Source organism: Rhinopithecus bieti, unplaced genomic scaffold, assembly GCF_001698545.2.
Source record: "Rhinopithecus bieti isolate Rb0 unplaced genomic scaffold, ASM169854v2 scaffold_41913, whole genome shotgun sequence".
In the NCBI taxonomy this organism is placed as follows: domain Eukaryota; kingdom Metazoa; phylum Chordata; class Mammalia; order Primates; family Cercopithecidae; genus Rhinopithecus; species Rhinopithecus bieti.
The window spans coordinates 687,901-697,614 of NW_016818964.1; the positions used below are offsets into that span (position 1 = coordinate 687,901).

The 9,714-nt window shown below is 41.3% G+C and overlaps 1 protein-coding gene across 2 annotated transcripts in view; it reads right to left on the reverse strand.

Annotated features, from left to right (window-relative positions):
* The window catches only part of NDUFB1 (NADH:ubiquinone oxidoreductase subunit B1), a 10,098-nt gene extending 2,355 nt beyond the window's left edge, over window positions 1–7,743 (reverse strand). The window contains exons 1-2 of one of the 2 annotated variants that reach the window (XR_001882539.1): window positions 7,438–7,743; window positions 6,047–6,172 (exon numbers count right to left, since the gene is read on the reverse strand). Coding sequence is in view for 1 of the 2 variants with exons in the window: in XM_017857964.1 (XP_017713453.1) it covers window positions 6,136–6,172; window positions 7,438–7,577 (177 nt within the window). In the remaining variant the exon portion in view is untranslated. Of the gene's footprint in view, window positions 1–6,046; window positions 6,173–7,437 lie in introns of those variants that run through there. The other variant, XM_017857964.1, reaches the window with a different exon arrangement.
* Window positions 7,744–9,714: the final 1,971 nt, after the last annotated feature.

The window sequence follows — 9,714 nt, forward strand, 5'->3', positions numbered from 1 at the left end:
CGCACTGGCTCAAGCCTGTAATCCCAGCACTTTGGGAGGCCGAGACGGGCGGATCACGAGGTCAGGAGATCGAGACCATCCTGGCTAACCTGGTGAAACCCCATCTCTACTAAAAAATACAAAAAACTAGCCGGGCAAGGTGGCGGGTGCCTGTAGTCCCAGCTACTTGGGAGGCTGAGGCAGGAGAATGGCGTAAACTCGGAAGGCAGAGCTTGCAGTGAGCTGAGATCTGGCCACTGCACTCCAGCCTGGGTGACACAGCAAGACTCTGTCTCAAAAAAAATAAAAAATAAAAAAATAAAAAAGAAATCTTGTGTTAACAAGAGAGATTGCACAGAGATACTTCCATCTTCTTGAACACTATACCTATTAAATCCAAACTGGCATGAATTTTGTTACCCAAGACGAAATACTTTAACAGAATTTCAAATGTTTGGCATTTTAAAAATTGTGCGTATTAAGTATTCAGACTTGCAACAAAAATCAGTGATAACTAAAGGGCATTGTGTCACTGTAATTTTACTTCTCCTAAATTCAATCCTACCTAAAGCAAATTTAATAAAATGTGGCTTCCAAGAAGAGGTAGTAGAACTTGGCTATTTATGACGGGTCTCACTCTATCACCCAGGCTGCAGTGCAGTGGCACAATCTTAGCTCACTGCAACCTCTGCCTCCCAGGTTCAAGCAATTCTCCTGCCTCAGCCTCCTAAGTAGCTGGGATTACAGGCATGCACCACCATGCCTAATTTTTGTATCTTTAGTAGAGATGGGGTTTCACCATATTGGCAAGGTTGGTCTCAAACTCCTGACCTCAAATAATCCACCCGCCTCGGTCTCCCAAAGTGCTGGGATTACAAGGGGGTCACTGTGCCCGGCTATGTTTTTAAAAATTGATAACTAATCTTGATGATATTGTGTCATAAAAAAATGAATCAAGAGAGAATCCAATTTACTATTACAGATGTTGGCATTAGCAATTTATGTTTCATAAAAAATACTACACGTATTTCCAGGAAAGGGAGGTAGAAAAAAATACATACAACAGCATTGTGTTGAAACTCTCCATATATCCCTTAAGGACAAAAGACTTAGGTGTAATATTGCTCTCAATAAAGTATATATGCTTGAAACAGACCAAAGAAAACAAAAGAAATACAACCTAATGTTTCTGATTAGTGCTATTTTGTCCTTTCTAAAATATTCTGCTCCTCATAATTGATTACAGATTTTCAAGTATTATTCATCAATCTGCTTTTTTTTTTTTTTTTTTTGAGATGGAGTCTCGCTCTGTCACCCAGGCTGGAGTGCAATGGCGCCATCTTGGCTCACTGCAAGCTCCGCCTCCCGGGTTCACACCATTCTCCTGCCTCAGCCTCCTGAGTAGCTGTGACTACAGGTGCCCGCCACCACACCTAATTTTTTTGTATTTTTTAGTAGAGACGGGGTTTCACCGTGTTAGCCAGGATGGTCTTGATCTCCTGACCTCATGATCCGCCCACCTTGGCCTCCCAAAGTGCTGGGATTACAGGCTTGAGCCACTGCACCCGGCCCATCAATCTGCTTTCATATATTGAAGGCAAAGGAATATTTTTAAAAGATATAGTTTATTTACTTCTCTATTGTTTTTATTTTATATTTTATCTTATTTTTTGACACAGGGGCTCCCTGTGTCTTCCAGACTGGAGTGCAGTGGCATGATCATGGCTCATTGCAGCCTCATCTCCACAGGCTCAGGTGACCTCCCACCTCAGCCTCCTGAGTAACTGGGACTACAGGTGCACCCCACCACACCCAGGTAATTTTTGTATTTTTAGTAGAGACAGGGTCTTGCCATGTTTTCCAGGCTGGTCTTGAACTCCCGGGCTCAAGCCATCTGCCCACCTTGGCCTCCCAAAGTGCTAGGATTGCAGACATAAGCCACCTTGCCTGGCCTGCTGGCATTTTTTAGAATCATCCCAGTAACTAGTACCTCAAGAGGTTATACTTTTTTTGTGTGTGGCTTTTTGTAACTCTTATACTATATCTGTACAATTTAAAAGTATATGATTTGAACCACAATGAGCTGCCACCTCACATCTGTTATGATAGTTATTATTTTAAAAAAACTAAAAAATTAAAAAGAGACTACCATATGATTCAGCAATCCAGTATCTGGGTATTTATCCAAAAGAATTGAAATCACACAGAGGTATATGGACCCTCACATTCATTGTACCATTGTTAACAATATCCATGATGAGGAAATAACCTAAATGTCCGTCAGTGCATGAACAGATACAGAAAATACATGCAATGAAACATTATTCAGCCTTCAAAAAGAAAGAAATCCTATGTAACAACATGGATGAACTTTGAAGACATTATGCTAAGCAAAATAAGCCAATCACAGGACAAATACTGCATGATTCCATGTAACATTCCATGAGTTATCTAAAGTAGTCAAACTCATAGAGTAGAATGGTGGTTACCAGGGCCTGGAGTGGGGAGGGCAGAGATGGGAAATGGCTAATCAGTGGGCATGAAGTTTCAATTATGCAAGGTCAGTTCTAGACATTTGCTGTACAACACTGTGCTTATAGTTGAGAATACTGTATTGCACATTTAAGATTTTGTTAAGAGGCAGATTTCAAATTGTGTTTTGTTTTTTTTTGCGGGCGGGGACAGAGTTTCACTCTTGTTGCACAGGCTGAAGTGCAATGGTACAATCTCGGCTCACCGCAATCTGCGCCTCCGGGGTTCAAGTGATTCTCCTGCCTTAGCCTCCTGAGTAGCCGGGATTATAGGCATGCAACACCATGCCCGACTAATTTTGTATTTTTAGTAGAGATGACGTTTCTCCATGTTGGTCAGGCTGGTCTCGAACTCCTGACCTCAAATGATCCGCTCGCCTCGGCCTCCCAAAGTGCTGGGATTACAAGCATGGGCCACTGCGCCCAGCCTCAAATTGTGTTCTTACAATAATTTTTTTTTTTAAAGAGCGAACAATGCTAATCCTTGCCGTTATGGGTTTTAAAGTCTATGTGGAATAAAGAGGGAGAAAAAAAGGCTACAATTTGATAATCTTGACACACACATACACAGAACAGATGGCATGTATACACCTGTGAAACCATCACCTCAATCAAGAAAATGAACGTATTATACCCAAGTTTCCTCTTTTTTTTTTTTTGAGACAGAGTTTTGCTCTTGTTGCCCACACTGGAGTGCAATGGCGTGATCTTGTCTCAATGCAACCTCCACCTCCTGGGTTGAAGCAATTCTCCTGACTCAGCCTCCCAAGTAACTGGGATTACAGGTGTGCGCCACCATGCCTGGCTAATTTTGTATTTTTAGTAGACATGGGGTTTCACCATGTTGGTCAGGCTGGTCTTGAACTCCTGATCTCAAATGATCCACTGGCCTTGGCCTCCCAAAGTGGCTGGGATTACAGGTGTGAGACACTGTGCTGTGCCCGGCCTTTTTTTTTTTTTTTTTTTTTTTGAGACATAGTCTTGCTCTGTCGCCCAGGCTAGAGTCCAGTGGCATGATCTCAGCTCACCACAACCTGTGCCACCCAGGTTGAGGGGATTCTCCTGCCCAGTAGCTGGAACTACAAACGCAGGCCACCATGCCTGGTTATGTTTTTTAGTAGAGACAGGGTTTCACCATGTTAGCCAGGCTGGTCTCAAACTCCTGACCTCAAGTGATTCCACAGCCTCGGCCTCCCAAAGTGCTGGGATTATAGACATGGGCCACTGTGCCTGGCCCAGCATCCTTGTAATTCTTTTCAACACCTTCTAGACCCTGATCTCTCAACCACTGAACTGCTTTGTTACTACAGATTGCTATTTATAACATTTTCTATTTATAGAAATGGAATCCTATCGCATGGGTTCTTTTTTTATCTGGCTTCTTTTATTCAGCACCGTTAGTATGAAATTCATCCATATTATGTCATCAATAGATCATTCCTTTTCATTGCTGGGTGGTAGTCTATGATATGGATTCAACACACTTTATCTATTCATATGTTGATAGACATTTGGGTTATCTCATTTTTGGCTGTTACTAATCAAGCTGCTATGAACATTCATGTAAGTCTTTGTGCGGATATATGCTTTATCTTGGGTAAATCACTCAGACTGGGATGGCTGGGTCAAGTAGTAGGTATGTTTTACCTGAAACTACTAAACTCATTTCCAAGGTGGGACAATTACTGGTGGCTACATTTCATATTCCTACCAGCAGTGTGCCTTCTAGCTGCTCTACACCTTGCCAACAATTGGTAGTCAGTCTTCCAAATTTTAACTATTTTATTTTTACTTATTTAAATCTATTTTTTGAGACAGAGTTTCATTCTTGTTGCTCAGGTTGGAGTGCAGTGGCATGATCTTGGCTCACTGTAACCTCTGCCCCCGGGGTTCAAGTGATTCTCCTGCCTCAGCCTCCCAAGTAGCTGGGATTACGGATATGCACCACTACACTCGGCTAATTTTGTATTTTTAGTAGAGATGGGATTTCACTATGTTGGTCAGGCTGGTCTCGAATTCCTGAGCTCAAGTGATCCGCCCACCTAGGCCTCCCAAAGTGTTGAGATTATAGGCGTGCACCAGCCTAACTTTAACCATTTAATAGGTGTGTAGTGCCATCTCATTTTGCTGTTAATTTGCATTTCTCTAGTGACTACTAATGTTGAGTACCTTTTCATGTGCTTACTTGCCATCCTCGTATCTTTTTTGGCAGTGTTTGTTAAAATCTTTTGCCCATTTAAAACGTTAGGTTGCTTAAACTGGGCACGGTGGCTCACGCCTGTAATCTCAGCACTTTGGGAGGCTGAGTTGGGTGGATCACCAGGTCAGGAGATCAAGACCATCCTGGCTAACACAGTGAAACCCCGTCTCTACTAAAAATACACAAAATTAGCCAGGTGTGGTGGCGGGTGCCTGTAGTCCCAGCTAGTCAGGAGGTTGAGGCAGGAGAATGGCGGGAACCCAGGAGGTGGAGCTTGCAGATCACACTACTGCACTCCAGCCTGGGTGACATAGCAAGACTCAGTCTCAAAAAAAAAAAAAAAGTTAGGTTGTTTATTATTTAACTATAAGGATTGTTTAAATATTCTAGATGTGTTTTTCGAAGAGCAAAATTTTAAATTTTGATAAAGTACAAACTTACTGATTTTTAAAATTAGTTCATGTTCTGTGTGTTGTATTTTAAAAATCCTTGCTTCCCGTGTGTATCCTATATTTGAAAAAAGAAAAAATCTTTGCCAAAGCTAAGGTCACTAAAATTTTCAGTATGTGATTTTTATCAAATAAAATCTTGGCCTCATCCTTTTTAAGTCCCGTTGAAGCACAAGGTTTGAGATTTTTTTCTGAAAAATATATGATAAAAAATTTGCTCTATGATTTAATAGTACTGTGGTCCAAAATGAGAAACAGCAAATTAAATGCTAATTATAAATTTAATACCAACATATACAATCAGGTACCTAATAGTTATTATTTTATTTATTATTTATTTTTGAGATGGAGTCTCACTCTGTTACCTGACAGGACAGGTACACGCCACCACACCCGGCTAATTTTTTTGTATTTTTAGTAGAGACAGGGTTTCACCATGTTGGTCAGGCTGGTCTGGAATTCCTGACCTCAGGTGATCTGCGTGCTTCAGCCTCCCAAAGTGTTGGGATTACAGGCATGAGCCACCATGCTGGGCCCTAATAATTATTTTTCAAGTATGCTTTTTTTTTCTTTTTTGAGATGGAGTCTCACTCTGTTGCCCAGGCTGGAGTGCAGTGGTGTGATCTCGGCTCATTGCAAGCTCCGCCTCCCAGGTTCACACCATTCTCCTGCCTCAGCCTCCCGAGTATCTGGGACTACAGGCGCCCGCCACCACACCTGGCTAATTTTTTGTATTTTTAGTAGAGATGGGGTTTCACTGTGTTAGCCAGGATGGTCTCAATCTCTTGACCTCATGATCCGCCCGCCTCGGTCTCCCAAAGTGTTGGGATTAGAGGCATGCGCCACCGCACCTGGCCTTAAAGTATGCTTGTTACTAGAAGGACTACCTTCGTATGAAAAGACATTTCCGATTCTTCACGTTTTTATTTCTCTCAGAAGTTTAAAATGTGAGCATTCGATAGTTCAGCCAGACTCTTCACTTCCAGGTAACTTCTTCATTGGGTTGCAATTCCCTATGAGGAAAGCAAAAAAGGAAGAAATGGAAAAACTATAAATAAAACTTTGATAAGAGATAAAAGGGGAAGTCAGAAGAACATGATTTCAATATTTCATTTTCTTTTTTTTTTTTTTTTGAAATGGAGTCTGGCTCTGTAGCCCAGGCTGGAGTGCAGTGGCACGATCTCGGCTCACTGCAAACTCCACCTCCTGGGTTCAAGCGATTATTCTGCCTCACCCTCCCAAGTAGCTGGGATTACAGCTGTACGCCACCACACCGAGCTAATTTTTTATATTTTTGGTAGAGACGGGGTTCCACCATGTTGGCCAGGCTGGTCTTGAACTCCTGACCTCAAGGGATCCGCCTGCCTCAGCCTCCCAAAGTGCTAGGATTACAGGTGTGAGCCACCACACCCAGCCAATATTTTATTTTCTATTACACTGATCCATTTTAAAAACTTACATATTAAATTCATCATATTTATTCTTTTTATTCATGACTTTAACTTTTACCATATTGTCAGCTTCATTTTTCTGGGTTAAAGAATTGTGATTACTTAGTTTATATGAAAGCTATTATCTCTGCTCAGTGAGTTCATTCAAAATGTTTTCTAAGCCCTTTCCAGCTTATTTTCTCTTTCTTGAAATCCCTGATTTGTGAATCACCTCTACCATCTCTTCATACCCACTGTGGATGCTGCTCACTTCTCTTGCCCCTCAAGCTTCCTCCTACCCAGCTGTATGCCCACTGGCAGGCATCCTGTCTTGCTAACGGGAACTCTCTGCTGCCAGAGGAGCCATCTCTAGAGGCATAATGGGACCAGGCAGCTGCCAGCTGCTATCACTCTACCACCAGGTCTAAAGCTCTCAGGTAGTGTTGCTAAGAACACAGCACCTAGCTGCTATTATTACTATTTCTCTCAGCTACAGCATGTCTTAAGTAAGACAATATATGACAATATATGTGGAAGCTGTATATAAGCTAGGCTTTGGTCAGCTACTTTTAAACTGTGGCTGTATTAAAATGTACTTTGAATTAAAAAAAAAAGACGATACTTTCAAAGATCTGAAACAGCCTATTCATTAAATGAAGACTTTACATTCTAGAGGTAATCATATTGTTGTATCCAAGGATTCAGTAACAAACAAGACTAAAAACAGTATCATTTGAATCTAAGTCCTCAAGGGGGAAAAATTATCCCTTCTATTTATTTTTGGCACATATAAAAAAGAATATTCCCCAAATTTGGCCAATTGCTGGTTTAAAAAAATGCAGACTAACCTTTTAAATAACAAACTCTTGTTCCGGAAGGCAGTTAGCTGTTCATCACTCTTTTTGTCTAAATACCATCCAATGACAAATCCCATAGGGACAAGAACATGAACCCAGTGGTCCCGCACAATCTGAAGTAAGTTCACCATGATAGCTAAAAGAAAAAAAAAATTATCAGAAATACAACTGCTTTTTTTTTTTTGAAATAGCTTTTAAATTGCATCTGGGCTGGGCACGGTGGTTCATGCCTGTAATCCTAGCACTTTGGGATGCTGAGGTGGGCAGATCACTTGAGATCAGGAGTTTGAGACCAGCCTGGCCAACATGGCAAAACCCCATCTCTACTAAAAGTACAAAAATTAGCCGGGTGTGGTGGTGCGTGTCTGTCATCTCAACTACTGGAGAGGCTGAGACAGGAGAATTGCTTGAACCTAGGAGGCAGAGGTTGCAGTGAGCCAAGATCATGCCACTGTACTTCAGCCTGGGCAACAGAGCAAGACTCTGTCTCAATAAAATAAATAAATTGCATCTGAAACAGGAAGATAATAGACATAGATGTAATAGATGTTAAAAGCCTAATAAGCCTCTGTTTGCCTGGCATCAGAATATTGTATAATACTTAAAAATCTAATTGATGAAGATTACACACGGGACAATGATTAATATAAAATTACACTGCACTGAGTCTATTTATTAAATTTTACTACTAGCTTCAATAGTGATGTGATACGATACAGAGCAGAGAAACAGAGAGGGTATTGTAAAACATTCTGCCTGCAACAGCTGATTGTTTGCATCCTCCTCATGTTGTTTCGGAACTTTTTCTTGTAAAAGAGATGAGGTCTTGTTATGTTGCCCAGGCTGGAGGGCAGTGGCTATTCACAGGCACTGCAGCTCTCAACTCCCAGGCTCAAGTATTCCTCCTGCCTTAGCCTTCCAAGTAGCTGGGACTATAGGCATGCACCACTGCACCTGGCTCTCATTTAGAACTTTTACATGTGTAAAACGTATTTAGAACCTCTCACAATGCAAAAACAAATGTAATACAATTTTGCCAGAAGTGGAATTCTTTAGGTAAAGCTGTAATTACTGAAAACTAAATTTAGAAAGAAAAAAGATGAGAGAAAAAAAAACTATATTCAATAATGTCACTGTAGATATGAATATAGATTACTCTAAAAAAGGTAAAGGGGCCAGGTGTGGTGGTTCACGTCTGTAATCCCAGCACTTTGGGAGGCTGAGGCAGAAGGACAAGGTCAGGAGTTCAAGACCAGCCTGGCCAACATGGTGAAACCCCATCTCTACTAAAAATACAAAAATTAGCTGGGCATAGCGGTGCATGCCTGTAATCCCAGCTACTCAGGAGGCTGAGGCAGGAGAATTGCTTGAACTCGGGAAGCAGAGGTTGCAGTGAGCTGAGATGATGCCACTATACTCCCGACTGGGGGATAGAGCAAGACTCTGTCTCAGAAAAAAACAAAACAAAAAACAAGGTAAAGGGAGAAGAAAACTTACTTTTATAGTGTGACTACTAGGTGGCTCATGCCTGCAACCCCAGCACTTTGGGAGGCTAAGGCAGATGGATCGCTTGAGCCTAGGAGTTTGAGATTAGCCTGGTTAACATGGAAAACCGTGTCTCTACAAAAAATAAAAAAATTGGCTGGGTGTGCTAGTATATGCCTGTAGTCCCAGCTACTTGGGAGGCTACTTGGGAGTCCCAGCTACTTGGGAGGATTGCTTAAGCCCAAGAGATGGAGGTTGCAGTGAGCTGAGATCACACCACTGTACTCTAGCCTGGACAACAGAGCAAGATGCTGTCTCAAAAAAAAAAAAAAAAAAAAGGACTACTAGGTTACTAGGTACCAGAGCCATATATTTCTATACATAATGTGAATTAACTATTATTTACATTTTACAGATAAGAAAACAGCTTAATCCAAATACTATTAAGTATAGAGCTGGAGTTCAAATTCAGCTTCACTCTACAGCTCTGGCTCCTATTATAGCTCATGCCTAAGAAACCCCTTCCTGAATTGATGTTTATGGTACTTAAAAGCTTTTAAATGCTGAGTGTCCAGAAGGTAGATGAGGAGGAATAGAACTACAGGTTTTTCCTTATCCAAAATGCTTGGAACCCGAAGTGTTTTGGATTTTTTCAGATTCTGAAATATTTGCATACACATAATGAGCTATCTTGGGGATACGACCGAATTTAAACATAAAATCCATTTGGGCTTTACATATACATTATACACATAGCCTGAAGGCAATCTTATATGAAACTTG